General features: G+C 40.6%; 1 protein-coding gene across 2 annotated transcripts in view; it reads left to right on the top strand.

Annotated features, from left to right (window-relative positions):
* SPATA16 (spermatogenesis associated 16) overlaps nt 1–24421 on the top strand; it is a 302953-nt gene that overhangs the window by 240903 nt on the left and 37629 nt on the right. For both annotated transcript variants that reach the window (XM_020980514.1, XM_078147301.1), the window contains exons 7-9: nt 4286–4432; nt 5921–6033; nt 22312–22476. In XM_020980514.1, coding sequence (XP_020836173.1) covers nt 4286–4432; nt 5921–6033; nt 22312–22476 — 425 coding nt within the window. The remainder of the gene's footprint in view (nt 1–4285; nt 4433–5920; nt 6034–22311; nt 22477–24421) is intronic.

The following is a 24421-nucleotide window of genomic DNA, read 5'->3' as shown; positions in this document are numbered from 1 at the left end:
ATGAGAAAGAGTGAGACATGGAGGATGAAGGAAACATAAATAGACAATTAGAAAGCAATCTAAAAGGAAGGATCAGGAGTTGTATTTGAGATATGTTGAGTTTGAGATGGCTCTGGGATATCTAAGTGGAGATGTCTAGGAGGTGATGGGTGATGAAGGACTGGAAGTCAGGGAGAAACAAGAGATAAAGGGATAGGGAGAGAGAGAGAGAGAGAGAGAGAGAGAGAGAGACAGACAGACAGACAGACAGACAGAGACAGACAGAGAGAGAGAGAGATGGATGGATGGATGGATGGATGGATGGATGGATGGATGGATGGATGGATGGAAGGGTAGAAGAATAGATAGATAGATAGATAGATAGATAGATAGATAGATAGATAGATAGATAGATAGATAGATAGATAGATAGATAGAGGGAGCATTTATTAAGTGCTTACTATGTACTAGGCACTGTCATCTGAATAGGACAGTTGAATCTACGGAAACTGAGAAGGTCAAAGAGAGTGAGAGGGAGAGACAGTCTATATGTATAAATATGTGTATGTATATGTGTGCATGTGTATATAAATATATATATATGCATATTGTTATCTCCCTTGATAGACTTTAAGCTTCTTGAATGCAAAGCTTCCATTCTTGCTTTTATATCTCCAGAGCTTAGCAAATTGTGGGGTGCCTAATGTGTGCTTATTGTTTGGTTGAAAAGCCTGTTGCTGATGCAACCTCAAACGTCTGCAGTAGTTCAGAACAGGAAGTGCCGAGTGTCTTGACATCCCTCCTCTTCCCACAAACACTGGTTTGTGCCATCTGGGTAGAACACAACCTTGACTCTCATCTCACTTCCTTCAGTCCCCAGGAATCCTAGAACTAGAAGGACTAGAGACTTGCAGTTGACAGACTGTGCCTGATTTGGAATAGTGGGGTGCAGGGGATACAGGAGAATAGTCAGATGTAAATGTTGTTGTGTTGATTATTGTATTCTGTAGCCTACAGTTTTCCATATCCACAGATGGGGGAAGAAACCCAAGGAGTCAATGCCTTGTGACCCTAAAGTGAGGAAGCGGTTAGATCCATCATCATCATCATAGCTAACATTTATACAGCACCTACTCTGTGCCAGGTGCTGAACTAAGAACTTTTTTTTTACAAATATTAACTCACTTGGTCCTCACAACAAGCCTGTGAGATAGGAAACTGAGGCAGCTGGGCATTATGTGACCTGCCCAGGGTCACATAGCTGGTAAGTGTCTGAAGACAGATTTGAACTCAGGTCTTCCTGACTCTAGGCCCAGCACTCTGTCCACTGCACCACCAGCTGCCTCTGGAGAGCCCAGAGCTATTTTAAACTCAGCATGTCCAAACCAAATTCATCTTTCCCCATAACCTTCCCCTCTTCTTAACTTTGAAGGTGTTACCATCCTTTTAGCCGCTCAGCCTTATAGCCTAGGCATTATCTTGAACTCCTCATCCTCCCTCACCCTACCTATCCAATATTCCTACCTCCACAGCATTCCTCCCGTGCTGACCCATCTCTCCATTCACACAGTTACTACCTTAATTCAGGTCCTCATCATCCCTGCCTAAATCATTGCAACAGCCCCTCATGGGTCTTCCAGCCTCAAGACTCTCCCCACTCTGGTATATTCAACACTGTGCCACCAAACAAATTGTCCTTAGTGCACAGCTGACCACGTCACTCCCCTGCTAATCCAGTGCCAGTGGTTTCCTGGTGCCTCTGGGGGAAAAGATGAACTTTTCTGCTTAGATTTGAAAGTCCTGTATCACTGATGTTGCTTATATCAACCTATCTTTCCAGCTTCATTGAGAAGTACTTCCTCTCCCTCCTGCTGCAGCCTGGACAAGCTGGCCTTCCCTCTCCATCTCCCATCCTTCTTGCCTCTTCACTGGCCATCCCAAGTGTTCCAAATACATGCCTTCCTTACCGCCACCTCGTTGAGATGCCACCAGGCACCATCGCCTTGGCAAGATCTTTCCTGATTCCCCTCAAGCACGAGCACTTCTTCTTCACCAACTACCTTGTGTTTAACTACTTAGATGTATTTGCATTTATCCTCTTTATTTTTACACTGTATGTAATTTAGATGTGTTTGCTATCTCCCCCGTTAGAGTTTAAGCTCTTTTTAAGGAAGGATTGGTTTATTCCTTGTCCTTGTATCCTCAGAGCCTAGCACAGGGGCTGGCCCACAGTAGGCACTTAACAAATGCTTATTGTTTGACTTAGTGACTAAAGAAGCAGGAAGCTCTTAGCCAGCCACTTTGGCAACCGCCAGCCACTCTGTTATTCTCAAGACACAGATGGAGAGGAAAAGACGGAATGGCAAAAGGCAGCCCAGTGAAGATTCCTGAGCAAATGAGTAACATGGTCAGATTAAGGGAGGAGAAATATTTGATGGTTAAAATAATGTCACAATAGCTTAGGTATTTTAAAATGCCTTTACTCTGAAGAACAACTGGCAAACTCTTGAGCTTGACATAAAGGCCTGCATTTCCTGGATCCAGCCACCTTTCCAAATGTATTTCAGATCATTCCCCTTCATCCCTTATATTCCTGCCAACCTGGTTTAGTTGCTGTTCCAAAAACTCGGTATCCTCTTTCTCACCTCCATGCCTCGGCATAATGTGAGCCCCCTCCCTGGAATGCACAGACTGTTACGGACTCGCTAGCTCCCAGAGCATCACACTCTGACTTCTGTTTGCTTTTCCAGAAACTCCATATTATACCCCTTGATGAACTCTATGGTTCAGGTCAACTAGACAATTAGCTGCTGCTCAAAGCTAGCCTGCCATCTTTTCCTATCTCTATGCCTTTTCCCAGGCTGTCTAATAGGCCCTTCTTCACCTTTGCCTTATAGAATCTCCAGCTTCCTTCAAGGCCTAACTCAGATGCCACCTTCCGTAAAACCTACCCTTAATTCCCCCAATTTTTCATGTGCTTTCTGCCCTGAAATTACTTTGCACCTGTCTATCTGTGCATGTGATTTGCCCCCCAGCAAATGTTATGATCCTAGAGGTCATGGATTGTTCCATTTTTATAACATTTAAGTTGATCAAATTGAGTTGAGTTTAATTGAACTGAATCCCCTCTAGTCTATCTGTACTCAGAGAACCCTAGGGATGGTCGCTATGGTTCTTGTATACTGTTAGTTCATGTTCAGATTACAAATAGGCCACATACAGGTTTAACTATCTTCCAGTAACAAGCAAGATGTTTTTGGAAGGCTCAAAACTGTTTGGTTGGTAAAGCAGCAACAGTCAGGAGTGTTGGGCTCTCATCTCTGTCCTCTGCAACCCATTCACTATGTCAGCTTGGACAAGTCATGTAAACTCTTTGGACTTTAATGTCCCAGTCTATAAAATGGGGGTGAAGGGAAGGTGCATACTAAATTATTTCTCAGATTCTTTCCATGTGTAAACATCAAAGGGTTTCTAAATATTCTCTTTTCTGTGTTTCACAGTCACAATTTACACAAAACTTGGGGGCTGGGGAATTTCCACACCTGTAATCTCACTTGTGAAGGGAACCCTGAGATGTACACTTGTTCTACTAATGCAATCTGGAAACTCATTGGTGGCTACGGTTCTTGAGGAGTAGCTCCAAAGGATGGGTAGTGGGAGTTTCACTAGGCGTGAGTGGCTCTCAGGACTGTACCGTAATGTGTCCCCACTGTTGAACAAGAAATGTTTGACAGTCATTGTCTTAGAGACCTGCCAGTGTGATAAGAGGTTAAGTGACTTGACCAGGGTCAAGAAGGTAATGTTAGAGAGAGGCCTGAAACCTAGGCCTTAACTTACTTGAAGGCCTTTCTATCCACTCTACCATGCTAATTCTTGGGCTTAAACTATGGGCAGAAAAATTAGGTTTTCATTAAATCAGTCACACACAAAATATTCAGTGTGACTCATAATCATACCAATTTGCATTATGACACCAAGTTTATAGCTGGGGTTCTGAACCTTTTCTCTGTCTGGCAAAACCTATGAATCTCTTCTTAGAATAATTTTTTAAATATACAAAATAGAATACATAGAATTACAAAGGAAACCAATTACATCAAAATATAGTTATCAATATTTTCTCAAAACAAAATCACAGACTCTCAGGTTAAGAACCCCTGTCTTATAGTATTAAATTATAGCATCGAATTACTCTAAATATGGAATCTTATCAAAATATTTACATACTATCAAATTTCAGTGTACTATTGAAATATTGCTTGGAATAGCCCCCATTTAACATTTTAATGCTTATCATAATACACAGACCTTCAAGGACTTCATGTATTGCCTCAGACAGTTGACTGGTCATCATTCCCTCCCCAACAATATTTACTGACACTTGGGTTCAAAAACAAAGAAGATGGAAAATTTTTGGAAAAAATGTCAAGTAGGAAGCTGCCCACATTTACAGGTAGGTCAATAAGCATTGGGATTTTCTTCTAATATTGCTCTCACCTGTTCTTATCTACTCTCTTGATTGCCAACAATGAGATTTTCATTCCCTGCCACCCAACATGGCCCTGGACTTCCATTCCTTCTCCTATTTCACCACAGTGCCTCAAGACTGCATATTTTAGGAATTCAAGGTAATATCAATATGTATTTTGCAAAACAGCCTAGTGTATGTGATAGAGAGCTAGACTTTGAGTTAAAAAGTCCTGAGATGCCCTGTGACTAAGCAACCCTTGGCAGGACCTCATTTTCATCATCTGCAAAATGGGAATCAAAATAGTCCTGATCTTACAGGGTTGTTATGAGTGAAGTAAGAAGATGGTTGTCATGTATTTTTGTAAACTTTAAATCCCTATGTAAATGTCAGCCTTGATTATACATAGGATTGCAGATTTGGAGCTGGAAGGGACTGAGACATCTGTCTCTACTCAGAACAATGATGGTTAGTATTCTCATTGATGCTTTTTTTTAAATTAAATTAAATTAAAGAAGGGGCGAGGAATGTCATAGAACCAAAAAATAATAACCACTAGTATTATTATTATTTAGCACTCTATTTTTGCAAAGCACTTCACAAATATCATCTCACTTTATCTTCACAACCCTGGGAGGCGGGTGTTATTATCATCCCTATTTTACATATTAGGAAACCGAGGCAGACAGAGGTTAGTGACTTGCCCAGGGTCACACAGCTAATAATGTTGGAGGCAGGATTTGAATTCTGGTCTGCCTGATTCCAGACCCAGTGCTCTATCCACTACACCACCTGGCTGCCTATGGAGAATCTGGTCTTTAATCCTCCCTTTCCCTCTGGAATCTAGAGTTAGAATGAAGCTGGGAGGCCATCTAATCCAACTCCCTCATTTTTCAGATGAGGAAACTGAGGCCCAGACGAGGTGAAGTCTCTTGCCCACAGCTTTGCAGGTTGCAAGCAGCAAGGTCCTGGGATTCTAACCCAGGTCCTCTGCCTCAAGTTTTCTTGCCTCCTTTTCATGGTCCTCTGACTCATTGGCTTTTGGGTCCCAAAATGAATAAGCAAACAAATGAACCTGAAGGGACATTGGAAGTCATTAATTGGTATCTGCTCATTTAAATAACATCTGGGAAGAGCAAGACAAGCATTCGACGCATTTATGACAACCTTTTCCCAAAACTCCATGAAAGCCTATTCCATACCAAGATGGGACTTATTATATAGCTGTCTGTTAGATCTTTCAGTCGTGGCGGGGGAGCTAAAATGCATAGATGGCCGTTCTCCAAAGGACAGCATCTCCTCCAACTCTCCCACTGCGGTGCACAGGGAGCGGGAATGTGACTTGGTTTGCTAGTAAAGATTTCATGTCTATTAATATTAAGGTATTTTTTATAGCCTGGTAAAAAGGAAAGAAAGCACTTTGAAATTGAAGGGATAGAAAACAGCATAAAAGTTTATTGTTACAATTTTTAGAGCACAAAGCCCCCTTCAGCCCGCTGACCAGGGAAGATGCCGCGAGACACATGGAGACTATGGCGAAGAGGATCCTGCCAATATTGGATGTCATCCGAAGCACTAAATTAAATGTAGGTATATGAGTCGGCTCTCTCTGAGTCCAAACGCAAAACGAGTACAAACCCCTAGACAGAAGAAAGATGTATGGTGTGTTACGAGAATGGATTCCAGAAGCCTCTCTCTGCAAATCCCATTTATTAAACAAAGCCGGTTTTAGCTAATGATTTTATTTATTTTACAGTTTAAAAGATTACAACTGCTATGCTCCGCAGTTGCTCACATTTATTACATTAGCAGCAAGCTTAAGGAGCCCTTCATTTGGTGTTCTCCTCCGATCTAATCCCGGATTGCCATGAATTTCTCATTTCAAACCAATAACAAAATTTTAGCAAGCAAATGTTTTCACTATTTCATTTGTCGGTCTATTACAACCTAACCATCTCGTTACCTGCAGGAGGAATTAGATGATTTTTCGGGCCAATGCCTCCATACTGTCCTGATGAATTGGAAGTCCCTTTTAAAACTTGGCCATTTATCTTCATACATCCTGAAAGTAAATTATCTAATCCCGCTCTGTGACCGAGGGAAAAAGATGCTGGCTTTCTTTAGTGGCTGGTTTGCTTTTTGTTGTTTATGTTTTAGAGACTGTATGCTGTAACGGAGAGAGTGAGGAAGACCTGGGTTTGAATGCCACCTTGTTGGCTGTGTGACCTTCAGAAAATCACATCACTTCTCTGTAAAAGGATGGAGTCTAGCCTGATAACTTACAAAACCCCTGTGATTCTATGAAAATAGCCTGGACTGTTTAGCAGTTTCTAAATTGTTGCACTGAGAGAACATCAAAGAAATGTCTCATTAATGCACCCTAAGAGCAATCAATTTCCCCTCTTTCAAGAGTCTGAAGGTTGAAAGAGTCAGAATTTCTTTTCTTGGGGCTGTTGTGTTCAGTCACAGATTTTATGTTCTTGCTTTCTGAGGGAACTGACACCTTGCCCCTCATCTGTCTTTCAGAGTTGTCTTCATGAGTTTCCTTGACCAAAAAAAAAAAATCTCATCACCCGGTCACCAGGTCCTGAACATCTCCAAACTTGGAGAGGACCTGTGGCCACTCAGATGCGGGGCACCCTGGGTGTCACCAGGTCCAGATGCTGACTGCTTGGCTAATGGGCATTGGCAATATAGTTTTGAGAACACAGGATCACCTCTGTGCCACAGTGAAGCCAAAATTGGACTTTGAGAGTCACCCAAAAAATCCAACATCTGCTCATCTTCTGAATAGCATCTTTGGGCTTTTGAAAAAAGTCCTAAACCCTCTCGCTTTTGCATGTTAAGTTAAACAACTCAGGAATAGGGTGCTTTAAAAACCTAGTCCTCCCACCCAGTTTATCTGGTTCTCTTGTAGTGCTGTTCCCTCATCCAGTCTCATGAGCACTCCAAGACTCTCAGCTCCTTTTCTCAGTCACCCCCTACCCACATGTAAACTCTCTTAGGTGCAGCCAAATGGTCCTTCTCACTGTTCTTCATAAACAACACTTCATCTTCCATCTCTTCCTTTTGCACAAACTGCCCCTTATTTGTGAAATGGACTTCATCCTCACTTCTGCCTTTTAGATTTTCTTGTTTCACTAAAGGCTCAGCCCTAACACTACTTTCTTTCCTGCTCTTACTGCCTCCCCCCACATACACACACACACACAAAAAAAAAACCTTACGTTAATTCTGTGTATGTCATGTATATAGCTAACTAAGGGCACCCCATAGAATGGGAAATCCTTTAGGGAAGGAACTGTTCCATCCTTGTGTCTCCAACATTTAACACACTTTATAGTTGAGCAAACTGAGGCAGAGGTTAAGTGACTTGCCCAGGGTTACATGGCTATTAAGTATCTGAGGCCATATTTGAATTCAGGTCTTTCTGACCACAGGACCAGTGCTCTATCCACTGCATCACTAGCTGCCAGAAGACATTTTGACTTTTTTAAAATGGTGCCATGCACCACTGTGCAGTCAAATAAGAAACACAGATATAATATAATTGACAGGGTCTTTAGTTTCACCTTGATACCCCGGCAGACTGATTCTCAGTCATGCTTTGCTGACCCAGTGTATAATTCCATTATCTCCTGCAATTTTGCTTACATGAGAAACAGTTTCTGAAGGACTCCATAGGATCATGAATTCAGGGGTGGAAGGTGCCACAAAAACCATGTAGTCTAACTTATTTTACAAACAAGGAAACTGAAGTCCAAGGAGATGATGACTTGCCCAAGGTCACATAGCTAGTAAGAGTCAGAGTTGAGACTTGAACCCAGGACCCTTAAGCATATGTGTGATTCTTTAACACTGATATTTCTACCACCAGTACAGCTTATAACCCCTACTTAGAGCTTTCTCATCTTATAGGATTCTAGTCCATGACATTGGAGACCTTCCTCCCAAGGTCTTCCTAGATATCCTGGGCTCCAGGGCGGTTTCTAGTCAGTCATTCCATCTGTTATCTTCTTTTCCCAGTTATACATTCATTTGCTGATTTTGTTTGCTCCCCTTCTTGTGTTTAGGTCATAGGTCATTACTAGTAATATGCTGAATCCTACTTGTGCTCACCATGAGTTAACATAATAAAGTGTTTTGTATACCTTAAAGTGCTGTAGAAATATTAGTTATTATTATTATTATTAGTCTCTCTACTGCCCTCTGGGTCCCATGTAACTTTGAATCTTTGTTATGTTTCAGGATTCATAACCACACAAAATTCAGCAGGAGAACATTCCTACTTTAAAAATGAGGTTTTTCACCAGGGCGTAGTTTGAAACTGCTACATAATTTACCCAGTGCAGTTGAGCATTCCTTCATCCTCCCATTCAATTTTGGGCCCAACTCACTGTCCCTCTTCTGTAGCTATCCAAGGAATATGTACCAGTTTACCACTTTGTTGGACTGGCCATCCATCTTCATATCAAAATTTGACCAATAAACATTATTTATCTATTTAGTTTTTCCTGTATAGATAGTTAGACCAATTTCTTTTGAGTAATCACAGATCTCTTTGAGAAGATCCAGCAATGTACTGGGACTTGATGCAATCATTATGATACCATGGGTGACCATGAACATCTGGAGAACCCCAGCTATTCCTGTAGGGAATCTCTCTTCCACTTGAACATTACACATGGCGTACTCCATGACAGTGGCAAATGCCTCTGGTGAACATACATCTCTCTTTTAAACCCTGCTTGACATAAATAATCAGAAGGTCATTGAACAGAGTTGCCTCTGTGCTTACATTCATCCAGGAATTTTGTGTCACCTCAATACATGTATTTGAAAATTTCCTTGTTGGAGGAAAGCCAATAAGACAGTATTTTACCCTATTGAGTCATGTTTGTTTGTTTTTTTAATCAAGAAATAGTGGACACTGAAAGGTTTTGTGCCTTTCAGCTAGTTATATGACTATAGAATATTATTCACAAAAACCTCTCTCTCCCTTCCTCTTACTTTCACCAATACCCTTATTATGTGTTTAGATCATTCTTTTTTTCTTCTAAAGTCTGAGTATACCTATCTCACTGAGGTGAAAAGGGCAAGGCTATTCATGGACTCAGTTCCACTCTGATCATCATGGGAGCTTTGACTGCCTCATTTCCTACCTAAGAAAATTCACCTCTCCTTAGGAAAGCTGGTGGCCCCCTGTTTGTGGAGGGCATAGATCTAAGCCCACTGACCCACAAAAGGATTGAAGCCATGACCTGAGCCTCATTAGCTATAGGATGTAATTGCCTGAACTAACCAGCCCATATGGTCAGAGAGCCAAGTAGCCAGCCAATTGACTAAATGAATGACCAAAGCCCTCAGCAGCCTTTTTATGCAGACTCTTAGACATCCTGCCACCTTGAGGCCAAGTGTTTGACTTATTCTTTAATTTTTTTTTCCTTGCAAGAAGGTAATAAATTGCCCTTAGACATTTGCATTTGCTGCCAGTGCCTCTAAACCTCAAGAATGCAGTACACTGAATGCAGTATACAGAGAGAACTACCCAGAACTTATACCTCTTCATTTTGGTGATATTCCTTGGTGGGAATGCCTAAAGAGTATTGAAATAGAATTAATTAAAATTTGAGCATCAATCATGGGACCAGACACAAGGCAGAGACAGTGCTCTGGTTAATACAATAACTGGCTTCAGTTATACATATTTTATAGGCATTATTATTTTGATATTAAGTGATGCAAATGAAGATAAACACATAACTATCTAAATGAAATGACCCTCCTAATCCATACTATAGTCACCCCAAAGATCTAATCAACTTGCTGGAAACCTGTCATTATAAATATTAAGTTTGCGATATATCTACAGCCTTTCCTTATTTGAAAGAAAGTCAAGTTTGGGCTACATAAAGCCATCATCTAATAGGAAATATTTTAAATTGACTGCTCCTGCTTTCAATTTTCTTCTCTCCAATAAACCCACTCATTTCTCGGTCCTTCCTCTATCAATTATATGGGAATAGACATTATTGCAATGTGATTTCCAACAGAGGAGTATAAAATACAAGTTGAGCACTGTGTTCCATCAAAGGCTGGCAAATGACTTTGGCTCCAAGAAGTTTTCCAAAACAGCTCAACCACACCCTGCCTCTCTTGGAGCCTAACGCCATCATGGCAGAAAGGTGACCATTCAAACATCGTTACAGGGTAACAAAGGTTTAACTGAACGTAAAAATCTGGAAGGAACAGATCTAGGGCCTGGCTGCATGTCTAAGGCCCCAGAACCGGCCCAGCTAAGTTTGAAGAGGTTCATACTATGTTAATTGAAGGAGGATTGTTGTGTTTTCTTGCTGGGGGGAGGGAGCACAGCAATTCTCAAAAGACCATACACTAAGTCTGAGAGGATCTGAGATCTTCACCGAGCTGTTTCCTCCACCAAAATCCCCTTCTGGCCCCTCACTGGAGGGTGAGTGACTGGGTATGTAAAGGCTACATCAGGCAAGTTTAAGCTCTGGAAAGTCATGGAAAGCCTCAAGTATAGCCCTGTATAGTATAGACTGACAGAGAGGTGATGGATTCAGCATAAATTTTTTGAACATGGCCAGTGAGAGAATTTGTTTTACTCAACTATTCATATTTGTTTAAAAAAAATTTCTTTAATGGGGGCAGGCCAGGAAAAGGTAAAAAGGTATTTCTCCTAATTAAAAAATTTAATTTTTTAAAGTATAGGCCAAAGATAGACTGTGTCTGTTGTTTGAGGACTAGCACAACTAGGCTTACCGTAGGTAACCATAACGTAAAATTTTCAACCACAGCAACCCTAAAAAATCATTTACTAAGTCAAAGAGGGGTCATGATCTGGATCAGTGAAAGGAGCATCCATACCTACAAATTAACAGCTCCCAGTACATCCGTCATAGCCATGATCAAGACTCCACCTTAAATTACGTGATAATAGCCTTCATTAAGCAAGCATTTATTTTTGAGACCTCTAGGTGGAGCCTTGAAGAGAGTGCTGGAGTCAGGGAAAGGAGTTCATCTCCAGTCTCTCAGATACTTACTAGCTGTTCAACCTTGGGCAAGTCACTTACCCTCTGTTTTCTCACCCGCAAAATGAGGATAATAATAGCACCTACCTCCTCCAGTTGAGGATCAGATGAGATTATAGTTGTAAAGCACTTTACAAACCTCAATATGGTGGTGCATAAATGCTAACTATTATATTAAACAACATTAGTTAAGTGCATTCTATGTGTAGGCATTTTAAGTATTGGGAATACAAAGACAAAATTGGAACAGCCCTACCCTCAAGGAAATTGCCTTCTGTTGGGTGTCCTCAATGTCCTGAGCGCTATACTCAGGCTGAGAGTGTTTGGGGTGGAAAGAGAATGCAGGAAAAGATATAAATGAAATAAAGGTTGTGGTTCCCTCCCTCTTGAAACCTTGTAGCTTCACTGGCAGCAAGGCATAGATGTAAGAAACATGGAATCATTATAAAGCAGGGAATAAAAACTGCAAAATGATGTGGCACATGTCAAACAGACAAGTCCCAAGGAATTAGTGAATTTGAGTTGGTTAATTATGGAAAGCTTCCTGGAGACACTAAATGCAAGGATTGTTCTTGAAGGAGGTGATGGATATTTGGTGAGAGATAGGACGAAAGGCATTTGAGGGGGGAGGGAACAATCATCTTTCTCATAACCCTTAATGCATTTCTCCTTGATACAGAGGAGCCCTGACTCTAGAATCAGTGGGTCTGGGTTCAAACCCTCTGTCACTTAACTACTTGTATGACCTTGGGCATAACCTCATCCATAAAATGAGAGTGTTAGGCTAGATGTCCTCTGAGGTCTCTTCCAGGTTTGGATCAAGCCAATGACCTGAATCCCAGTGGAAGGTCATTAATCCTCCTATAGTGCTTGCCACTCATTCTCAATGGAGCTCCACACTTCAAGGATCTGTGCTGGTATTGATGCAGTTTAGAGGTTCAGGGGTGCTGGGATCCCAAAATCACAACATGTGGGTCCTGCTCAAAAGAATTTGACCCAAACCTTCTCTCAGCCAAAGACAGGGTTTATTAGAACATCTGCCATATTGGGCAGACTCTTAAGGAGTCTGAACATGAGTAAGCAGTGGCTAGATTATAAAACTCTCAGCCATGGCTAGATCATAAGAATCTAAGCAATGTCTAGATTATGAGAATCTGAGTATCTTAACGGAGACAAGATGGACCTTATATACAGAAAGACTGTGGGAGGGATCTAGGAGTGGCCAGTAAACTGGGGTGAACAGAACTCCTGGACTTGGACCTCGTGGTCAAGGGAGAATGGAGCCTAGAAGGGTGGGAAATGTCCAGGGGCCATACATAGGGAGTCAAACCAAAGGAAGGTAACAGAATTGGGAAATTGGGTGTAGCCACAGTGAAAGGCCAGTTGATGGGATTATAGCCGCAGGCAAATGATAGATTTGGCCAAGTGGGAAAGTCCAGGGTTTTTCCTTTCTGGGGTCTAGATCCCAACCCCATCAGTATGAGCATTCCCTCCATATAGGACAAACCACAACCTTTGTAAAACTTGGTAGATATTTCTGTGGCCTAAATAACCCAGGGCAGCCAATGGGGCAAGTCCAAGCTTAGCTGGACTGACCCTCAGACAAGAAACACACAAAATGGCCCCAGGGACCTTCTTAAAGATCTTCTATTTTGGTGTCATTTTCCCCAACATTGTGCTCCATTGACAGTCTTGAAGAAAACTGGGTCCCCTCTGTTCAACAACTGAGGCAGTAGACATTAGTAGAGGTAACCAAGGTGTCTATTAGTGAAGGAAACCAAATCCAACCCCCATTATGTTTTCCCTTGAAAAAGTTTCTGTTCCTACTTGCTGTATATATATACTACCAGTCCACCAGCAGCCTCCATCTGTAGTCACTTCCTGTCCCCATTATTGATCTTCATTATCCCCTCTGATGATACACTGTCTCTTCCATTCATTACTTGCAGTCCATTTCAAACCTCAAGTACTGTATTTATTGGGCTAAATGTGGAAGGTTTAAAATTAAAACTTGTAGGCAAAAAAAAAAAAAAACACTTGCCATGCATGAAACTTCCTTCACAAGCTGATGTGCCCAAAAATGACCTCACACCATGTTCTTTGAGACCTAGTTAATTTTACTTTTTATTTTCTCCAAGTGGAGCATGAAAACTGTTTATGTGGGCACATCTCAAAGGAGCAGCAATCTGTATTTATTTTATTTTTTGGACAATTAATGTGTCGAGATGTTATATCTGCAACAAATACATTCCCAACACTTCTATTATACAATGCTTTCACAGCACATCACCAAGTACCACTTATTCACCAATCATTTCATTGTAACCTCTATTAAACTTCCCTTGTTCTGTGCCTGAGCCTCCACTAATGTGCAAATGACTTCACCTTGAGCCTCCCCTGAGTGATGTCTCAGCTCCAACCTTGGCTCCTTCATTCCTTTCCTTCCTGCTGCTTAGCAGCCCTTTGATCTCAACTGAAGTTCAGGGACTTCCCATCAGGAGGCTCGCTACCCTCTGGACTCATCCTTGCAACCATTAGACGTTTAGGTTAATTCCTTCACTTTTCATTATTTCTTCAAACATACCACGTAATATTTTTTCCCTTGACACATCGTTTCATTTAGGAGAATGAAGTAGGGAGCTGTCCTCTCTCTATAGTACCTTGGGAGCACTTTCTTTGCATGTCACAAAAACCAAAATAACAAAAAAAAACTGCTGCTGCTCCCTTGATAATTATTTTTATTTTCATGGTGCTTGGGGAAGTTACACCGAGATATTTTGTTCTAGGGGAGACTGGAATTTTCTCCTTCCTTTGGAAATGATTCCTTCTTCCCACAGACCTGGTGATATACTTTGTTGTTGTTTTAAGGAATGCAAAGGAAGCCGTCTTTCTTAAATGAAATATTTCTTCTTGGACTTGATCAGCACCATGGAACAAAATCCCATTGAGAGAGCTTCATTCTTTACCTGAATAGACAGGCAGGTTGCCTCAATGGCTCACAGAAGGAATCACTAGACTCTCAGTCCCTATGGGTTGACAAATTCCCAGAATCCAAATAAATGATAAGCTGGAGATAAGAAGTGATTTAGGTGGCTTCCTGTTTTCCATGGACAGGATGGCATTAGTTAATGCAGTCAGGGGTCTTCTTAATACAACTACCATATGTGTGGTTTACTAATCTTCATTTATATTCTGCCTGTTCCTTAGATTTCAGATATTCCCTCACCCTCTCATGGTGTTCGTGAAATCCTAGAGATGGTAGATTTATATAAACCTAGGTGGTGCAGTGGATAGCACACTGTATTTAACCGGAGTCATGAAGACAAGTTCAAATCCTACCTCAGACACTTATTAGCTGAGTAACCCAAGACAGATCTTTTAATAGCCCTGTGCCTTAGTTTCTTTATCTGTAAAATAGGGATGATGATAATAGCACCTACTTCCTGAGGTAGTTGTGAGAATAAAATGAGATATTTGTAAAATATTTTGTAAACTTTAAAATGCTACATAAGTGCTACATATATAAAGATAGATATGTGGGTGTTTCTATAGGGGGAAATTAGGTGATTTAAAAACAAAAGATATCAATAAAAATATATTTCTTTTAAAAGGTAATATTGGTGTTTAAAAGATTGGACAATTATATCAAAGAGAAGACATTTTTGAAAGCACTAAGAAATTTCCTAAATGCTACCAGTATCTGTCTATCTATCTATCTGTCTATCTATCTATCTATCTTTCTGTCCATTTATCTGTCAATCTGTGTATCTATGTCTTTCTATCTGTCTTTCTGTCTACATGAATAGGTGATTGTGAGCATGTGCTATACATACATATTATATACATAGCTATTATGTACATAGATATTAAAAACTTCTTTCTCATCGCAGAAAACAATTAAGTCCAAGTGTTTTCTTCCATAAGGCTTGTTTTTTAAAGATTTCTATGTGATCTCAAAGAAAAGAAATAATACACTTGAACTTTGTCCTCCAGAGTCTTCCATCTCTGGAATAAACTCTGACGGCTGTTGTTTACAAGAGTTCTTTTGCTTTGAGCCAGAACATAAACTCAAGCATCTTATGATGTGCATTCATCACTGGGGGAAATGTTTCTTCCTCTCCTATGAAATATTAAAAGTACTATTGGAGTTTTTCTTAAAGGAGGAAGATTTCTTGTATTAGCCTAAACAAGAGTTCAGCAGATCAAGCACAGGTATGCCCCATGTTGGGAGTCCGACATTCCAAAACCTCATCCTACAGCACAGACCCATTTGCGATTTGTGAGTCCTGCTAAAAGTTGCTTCTTTTCCATTCAAAATATTCTTGATGAGTGTGAAGTTTCTATTTTATTATTCGACAGAGACTAGGTTGGAATGATGTGACAGAGTGGAGAAACATAATACCATGCAAATAATTATAGCCCAAAGTTAAAGAACAAGATGTTCATTTCTGAAATGGTCCTAAGACCCAAAGATTTAGAGCTGAAAGGGAACTTAGAGATTATCTGGACTGTCAACAAAATTTTGTTTGGGGTTTTGTTTGTTTCTATTGTTGTTTTCCTTTATAGTATTTTATTTTTTCCAATTACATGTAAAGATAGTTTTCAACATTCATTGACTTCTAAATTTTTCTCTCTCCCTCCCCAACACAGCAAGCAATCTGATATGGGCTGTAAACATACAGTCATGTTAAAAATATTTCCACATAGTCATGTTGTGAAAGAAGAATCAGAACAAAAGGGAAAACCACAAGAAAGAAAAAACAAAAAAATGAAAATAATATGCTGCAATATGCATTCAGACCCCATAGTTCTTTCTCTGGATGTGGATAGCATTTTCCATTGTGAGTCTTTTGGAATTATCTTGGATCATGGTACTGCTAAGAAGAGCTAAGTCTATCATAACTGATCATTACACAATGTTGCTGTTGCTATGTACAATTTTCTCCTGGTTCTGCTCACTTCACTCAGCTTCAGTTCATGTAAGTCTTTTAATTTTTTCTGAAATCCACCTGCTCATCATTTCTTATAGTATAATAGTATTCCATTACGTTCATCTCCCATAACTTATTCAGCCTTTCCCCAATTGATGGGCCTCTCCTCAATTTCCAATTCTTGGCCACCACAAAAAAAGAGCTGCCATAAATATATTTCTACATGTGGGTCCTTTTCTCTTTTTTATGATCCCTTTGGGATGCAGACTTAGTAGTGGTACTGCTGGATCAAAAGGTATGCACAGTTTCATAGCCCTTTAGGCATATTTCCAAATTGCTCTCCAGAATGGTTAGATCAGTTCACAACTCCACCAACACTGCATTAATTTTCCAATTTTCCCTCTTCTTCAACATTTACCATTTTCCTTTTCTGTCATATTAGCTGATCTGATAGGTGTGAGGTGGTACCTCTGAGTTGTTTTAATTCGCATTTCTCTAATCAATACTTATTTAGAGCATTTTTTCATACGACTATAGATAGCTTTAATTTCTTCCTCTGAAAACTGCCTGTTCATATCCTTTGACCATTTATCCAATTGGGAATGCCTTGCATTCTTAGAAAGTTGACTCAGTTCTCTGTATGTTTTAGAAATGAGACCTTGATCAGAAACACTAGCTGTCAAAATTGTTTCCTAGCTTTCTGTTTTCCTTCTAGTCTTGGTTGTACTGGTTTTGCTTGTGTAAAAACTTTTTAATTTAATCTACTCAATATTATCCATTTTGCATTTCATAAGGTTCTCTATCTTCTGTTCGGTCATAAATTCTTCCCTTCTCCATAGATCTGACAGGTAAACTATTCCTTCCTCTCCTAATTTGCTTATGGTATCATCCCTTATGTCTAAATCATATAACCCATTTTGGTCTTATCTTAGTATAGGATGTGACATGTTGGTCTATGCCTAGTACTATTTTCCAGTTTTCCTAGCAGTTTTTGTCAACAGAATTTTGAATGCAGTCCAGACTGAACTGGTCTCTAACCTGGGAATGGCCAGAGCCAAACAGAGCAGGTGAGAGGCAGGTGTGTCAGGACACACAGTAGTGGCATAATTTATTTCAGAGTGAGTAAAATGACTTGAAAGCAAGGAAGCCCACCTCCTGAGAAGGAGGGCTTGACATGTTATGGCACAAGCAATGCTTATATACATAAGTGGGCTGGACTATAACATAAAATTCTTAGGTCTTAAGTAGCAGTTTCCCATGACAGTCTCATGTGTGGACAATGTAGGCATGCCTGGGTCCTGTGGGAACAGTCTCCAAGTTGATTGTCTCACAGTGGGGTGCAGTACCTGGTTCAGTTCACTCAGCTGTTACAAGGAACAGGGATTGTGAGCAAGTCAAGCAAGGTGACAGATTACTCTTACGGACCCCTGGGAAATAGGGGGCAGTGAACACCTGGGGCTTGGTCAAAGTAGTACACTTTGCCAGAGGGTGAGATCATCCAGAGTGCAAAGAATTGTTATGCTAAGCTCAGGGCACAGCCTGCTTGCTGGGCCTTAGCTCTGGGAAACAGGGTGCCTCCAAAATACTTTGACAGGACTAACGCCAATCCTTTCATATTTTATACCAGGAAACTTCCTGGTTCCCATCTCTCTTCCCCCCACCCCTATTCACTAGTGTCTTTCATTTACACCATATGTATCTTGAGTGTAATTTGCCTGTGTCTCCCCCATTAGCCATATGAGCTCCTTGAGGTCAGTGTTACGGTTTTACTTTTCTCTGTGTGCCCTGTGTGCAGCACTGTGCCTGGCACAAAGTAAGCATTGAAAAAAAAATGTTTCATCTTTCTGATGGTTCCTCCTATTGGTTTTACTTTTTACTTACCACTTCACTAAGGTGAAAATATGTTTAATGGGTATGTAAATGTAAAGCCTATATCAGATTGTGTGCCAAGGAAAAGCTCCTTAAAGGCAAAAAAAAAAAAAAATGCTTGTTGACTCACTGACATATCCATCACTTCCTTCCGTTAACATCCCTGAATTTACTCTCTTTAAGGATCCTTCCATAATTAACCAATGTGAACTTATTCTGAGCACTTGATACATGTTTGTTGATTTACCATTTCCTTTGACCTGGGTCCCCCATCCCATAACTTCACATTTCCTCACCTTACCTATTTCCCATGATCCTCTCCACCCTACCTCAGCAACACACAAAGATGGTCGTACTCTTGATCTTGTCTTCACCCAAAAATGTACCACTTCCATGTCCTTTATCTGGTTGCAATCTGTTGTCATTTCCCCTCTCCCTCTGCCTTGCAACCCCAAAACCTGTTATTTGTCTTTACCATGGCCTCAAGTCTTTCCTAGGCTATCGTCCTTATAGTGGCTACACTTTCCTCCTTTCTCCACTTTCATCCCTAGGTGAACTAGTTTACTTTCCTCTCCTTTAGAGTCCCTTGCCCCTTTATCCTATTAAAAATCTTGCCCTGCCAAACCTTAACCTTATTCCCACCATGTGCTTCTTCTATTCCTATTTACATACTGTTGAATGAAGACAGAAAAAAATCGCAAAACTGTCCTGACTTGGTCCTCTATAAATTAATGTTACATAATTTCAACTGGGCACAAGGGAATCCTTTATCACATGTCTAATTGACTCCCTATTATATTCACTACAGAGAGTTTTCTAAACTTTTCCTTTGCTCCTTAAACCTTATCTGATTCTCTGCTACCCCAGCTAAGAAACTTGTTTCATATTTCACTGAAAAACATTATTGCAACCTTTGGCAAGAGCTTCCTCTGGATCTCCCTTTCTCATCTCATGTCTCTCAGATACCTCCCACCACCTTCTCCTCCTGTGGTCCTTCTCCTTGCCCAAGCAATCCTCTCCACATGCACAAACGATCCCATTCAGCTCATCTGTTCCAGAAGACTGTCACCCTCTGTGGCCCCCCAGTCTCTCATCAATCTTCATTCTCTCCCTTTCTACTAGCTATTTCCCTCCTGCGTAGAAACACTTTCATGTCTTACCAATACACCCGTGTTTGTCCCATCCTCATAAAACCCTCACTTGAACCATCCATCACCATATCTCTTCTCCCTTTTGTGGCTAAACTCCTTGAGAAGGCTACTTCTACTTCCTTTCTGCTCACTCTCTTTTTAACTCTTTGCAGTCCAGCCTCTGACCTCATCATTCAACTTTAAAACTGCTCTCTATAAAGTTACCAATGATCTCTTAATCACCAAATCCAGTGACCTTTTCTCAATTCTCCTTCTCCTTGACCTCTCCGCAGCCTTCAACACTAGCAATCACCCTCTTATCCTTCATACTCTCTTCTACCTTTTTCTGACATTGTTCTCTCCTGGTTCTCCCCACTACCTGTCTGACTACTCCCTCTTAGTATCCTCTGCTCGATCTTTATCCAGGTCACACTCACTAACCATGGGAGTCCCCAAAGGCTCTGTTCTGCACCCTCTTCTCATCTCCCTCTATACTGTTTCACTTGGCAGGCTCATCAACATCCATGTACTTAACTCTAATCTCTATGCAAATGATTCACGGATCTATTTGTCCAGCCTTAACCCCTCTGCTGAGGTCCAGGCTTGCATCTCCAACTGCCTACTGGACATCTCAGGCTTAATGTCTCATAAACATCTTAAATTCAACATGTCCAAAACTAAACTCATTATCTTTCCCCAAAACCCTCCCCTCTTCCTACTCTTCAGGGTACTGCCATCTTTCCTGTCACCCAGGCTTAATACCTAGGTATCATCCTCAACTCCCTACTTTCTCTCACTCACTCTCTTTATCCAATCAGTTACTAAGCCCTCCCATTATAACCTCCATATTATCTCTCATATTCAGTCTTCTCTCTCCTCTGACACTACCACCATCTTGGTGGAGGCCTTCATCGTCTCCCTGCCTTGGTCTCCTCTCCCCACTCCAGGCCATCTTGGACTCAGCTGTCAAACGGATATTCCAAAACAGTGCACATTTGAAAAAGGAATAGTGGAGGCCTCACATGTACAAAAATATTGCACCACCTCTGGAGTCAGGAGGACCTGAGTTCAAATCTGACCTCAGATACTTGACACTTACTAGCTGTATGACCCTGGGCAAGTCATTTAACCCCATTGCCTAGCCAAATACATATATACACACATATACATATATATATATACACACACATATGTATATACACATATACATGTATGTATGTATGTATGTATCAGCTTTTTTTGTGGGGGCAAAGAATTGGAAATTGAGGGGATGCCCATCAGTTGAGGAATGGCTGAACAAGTTGTGGTATATGAATGTAATGGAATACTGTTGTGCTATAAGAAATGATGAACAGGTGGATTTCAGAAAAATCTGGAAAGACTTACATGAACTAATGCTGAGTGAAGTGAGCAGAACCAGGAGAACATTGTACATAGTAACAGCAACATTTTGTGATGATCAGCTATGGTAGATTTGGCTCTTCTCATCAATACAATGATCCAAGACAATCCCAAAAGACTCATGATGGAAAAAGCTATCCACATCCAGAGAAAAAACTGTGGGATCTGAATACAGATCAAAGCATACTATTTTCACTTTTTTGGGGGGGGGGTGTTTGTTTTTTCTTTCTCATGGTTTTCCCCTTTTGCTATGATTTTTCTTTCATAACATGACTAACATGGAAATATGTTTAACATGATTGTACTTGTATAACCTATTGCATCCTGTCTTGGGGAGGAAAGAGGAGGGAGGGAGAGAGAAAAATTCGGAACTCAAAATCTTACAAAAATGAATGTTAAAAAACTAAAAAAATAGTGTACATCTGACCATGTCACTCTCCTAGCTAATCACCTCCATTGGCTCTCCATTGCCTCTAGGATCCAATATAAAATCCCCTATTTGACTTTTAAGACCCCCCATAAAGTGTACTCTTCCTACCTTTCCGATCTTCCTAACTTACACTACACCCCCGAACATGCCTGCCATCCAGTAACATTGGACTCCTTGCTGTTCCTTGCTCAGGATACTCTTATCTCTTGACTTGGCATTTTCCCCATCTATTCCCCATGTCTAGAAATGTCTTCCTCCTCACCTCCACCTCCTGGATTCCCTGGCTTCCTTCAAGTTCCATTTCTTGCAGGAAGCCTTTCACAATCCGCTTCAATCTTAGTGCCTTCCTTCCAAGATTATCCCCAACTTATCTTGTATATATCTTGTCTGTGTTCTAGCTTTTTGCATATTGTCTCCCCATTAGACTGTGAGATTCTTGAGAGCAGGGACTGACTTTTGCCTTTCTTCATATCCCCAGTGCACAGCACAGTGCCTGACACATAGTAGGAGCTTCATAAATGCTTATTGACTGACTGACAGACTAGCTAACTTCAGTAGTTTGCCCAAGGTCACACGTGTGACAGACCCTGGATTTGACCAGGTGTCTTCAGGCACCCAATTCAGTATTGATCTCACCACACCATGCTGCCACCATAATAATATGTCTCTCCACAGGGCAAACAAGATGAGATTCACGAAAACCTAGGACACAGATCTTCCTGTGGGATGGGAAGTTACAATAGAGACGTGATTCGCATTACTGGAGGATATACTTACATAGATGAGATTGCAGATTAACCTCAGTATTTGCATATCTGTTACATTAAAACAAAACAAGATATAACAGTCTATTCTCCATCTGTTGTTAGAGGTTTCTCCTTTCTCTGGATCAGAAAAGACACAATAGAAGTTTTCAAAGAGGTGATTGTGGACACATTTATCCTAAGTCCCTTTCTCTGGGTTAGTGTATTGTGTAGGCTGTAAACCCTTGATGATCAGCTCCAGCTACTTGACTTCTGTTCTAAAACCTCTGCTTTTGCCGAGAGGCTAGGCGAGTTTCCGGGCGTGCTCTGGCGTGATTGAGAAGTTGCAGTATGCCAGCCTCCTCAACCTACTGCAGAGAGTCAAGGAGCAGTCCCAAGTGATTAACCAAGCAATGGCTGACCTGGCCACCATCCCCTATCTCCAAGACATCAGTCAGCAGGATGCTGAGTTGGTGAGGCTCTCTTAATATTTGCTTAGAGTTCTTGTGGCCCTAAGCCAAGGGGAGGGATGGTCATTGGGAAGAAATAAGTGCTCATATATGGTCCTAGGACAGCTTAGCCAGTCATCCTCAGATATTCAATGGAATATGAGGTCTTTGGGGACAAGGACTATTTCATTTTTTTTTGTCTTTGTACCCCTGAGTGCCTAGCACAGGGCATATGAGATCATGGATTTAGAGGCTGAAGGGACCTTAGAAGTCATTTAATCCAACCCCTTAATTTTTTATATGAGGAAACTGAGGCCCAGAGAGATTCATGAGTAAGAGGGAGCTTAGAATCCACCTATTTAAACCTCTCATCTTACAGATAACAGAACTAAGGTTCAGGCTTTCCCAAGGTCACAAAGGTAGTAAGTAAAAAAGACAGGATTTGAACTCAGTTCTCTCTTGACTTCAAGGCACTCTTTCCATCATGTAATGATGCCTCCTAAGGCAGGAAGCTGAAATGGGAATAACACATTCCAGGGCAGAGAGTACTATGGTTTGCCCGAACCGTTGAAGGAATAGAGAAGAATCAGGTTATAGGTCTAGAGTTGAAGAGAACATTAGACATTACCAAATCCAACTCTTTCATTTTACAGATGGACTGGATCTATGATTTCATTGGTGTAGAAAATTCCAGGAATTTCCCTTTAACAATTCATGTCGGCACTTTCTCTGCAATTTATAGTCTCAGTGAGTTGGCTAGGGCCCTGAGAAATTAAATGCCTTGACCTGGGTCACACATCTAGTATGTGTCATAGACGGGACTGGAATCCACGTCTTCCTGGCTTTGAGGCCAGCTCTTTATCCTTTACACCAAAATGCCCATATTTGGGGTAAATTTTATTTCAGAGGAAGCTGTTGTGGCATAGTGAAAAGGTAGGCTGAGTGTAGAGTTGGAGGAGGAGAAAAGACCAGAATTGAATCAAAACTTTTAAATTTGTACTCAAGAGAAGTACTAAGAAACAGGACTTTGAAATAAATGTGGCTTATATGCTTTTTTTTAAAAGTAAACTGGGGTATTTATTGAAAAAAATAATATATTCACTATACAATATTTAAGAATAATACCATTTGTATTTTTAAATCATATTGCTAAATTGCTATGATATATTCATATGTATATATAATTTATATATGTGTATATATGTATATGTATATATATATAATAAAATTATTTTTAAAAGCAAGCTATTCCATACACAATGTTCTATGTGTTCTAGTTTATATATGGAAGTGTTTGGTGGGGTTTTTTTGCATTTTTTAAGCTCCAAAAAATTTTTGATGCATGTTTGGAAGTTCCCGGAGTCAGAAATGTCTTCTATGAAAGTGACTAAACATTTATATAACATAGGAGTTATGGTTCTACTCCCTCAGGACCAAGCAGGCTACATAATCCCATCAGGGTTCCCAGGTACCCTGAGGGTTTGGTAGGGAGGAATTTTTCTCTACTGCCATATGCTCAGGTCTCCATTGGCTATGTTCTCTCCAATTTGTTAGGGGACCAGTTACTGAGATCCCAGTTTAATTTAACCATTTAACACTAAATGAATTTTACAAATGGATATTTGCTTCAAAGATATAGTAAGAAGAAAAGTACCAATATTCACCCTCAAAACTCTGGGACATAATCCCACCTATAGTATACCCAGTCTCTGTGAGGGATTAGGCTCATAATTTAGCATAATTTAATTTCTGTATAGAATTGGTCCTACCAATTTCATATCAAAGGTGACATCACTGCCAGATAAACCCTTCTTCTGGGATAAAGTGCCCAAATCCCCTCCCAACAGTATTCATTTGCTTGGCATACAACATCTTGTTTGGCCATTCCTTAATTGATGAACACCCCCTCTTTAATCTTCCATTTTTTGCTTTACATTTTCCCTTGTTTAATCCCCATCCTCCAGAGACA

Source organism: Phascolarctos cinereus, unplaced genomic scaffold, assembly GCF_003287225.1.
Source record: "Phascolarctos cinereus isolate Bilbo 61053 unplaced genomic scaffold, phaCin_HiC Scaffold_7;HRSCAF=346, whole genome shotgun sequence".
Lineage (NCBI taxonomy): Eukaryota > Metazoa > Chordata > Mammalia > Diprotodontia > Phascolarctidae > Phascolarctos > Phascolarctos cinereus.
The sequence above is the reverse complement of the archived record's forward strand: the minus strand, read 5'-3'. Positions and strand labels throughout refer to the sequence as shown.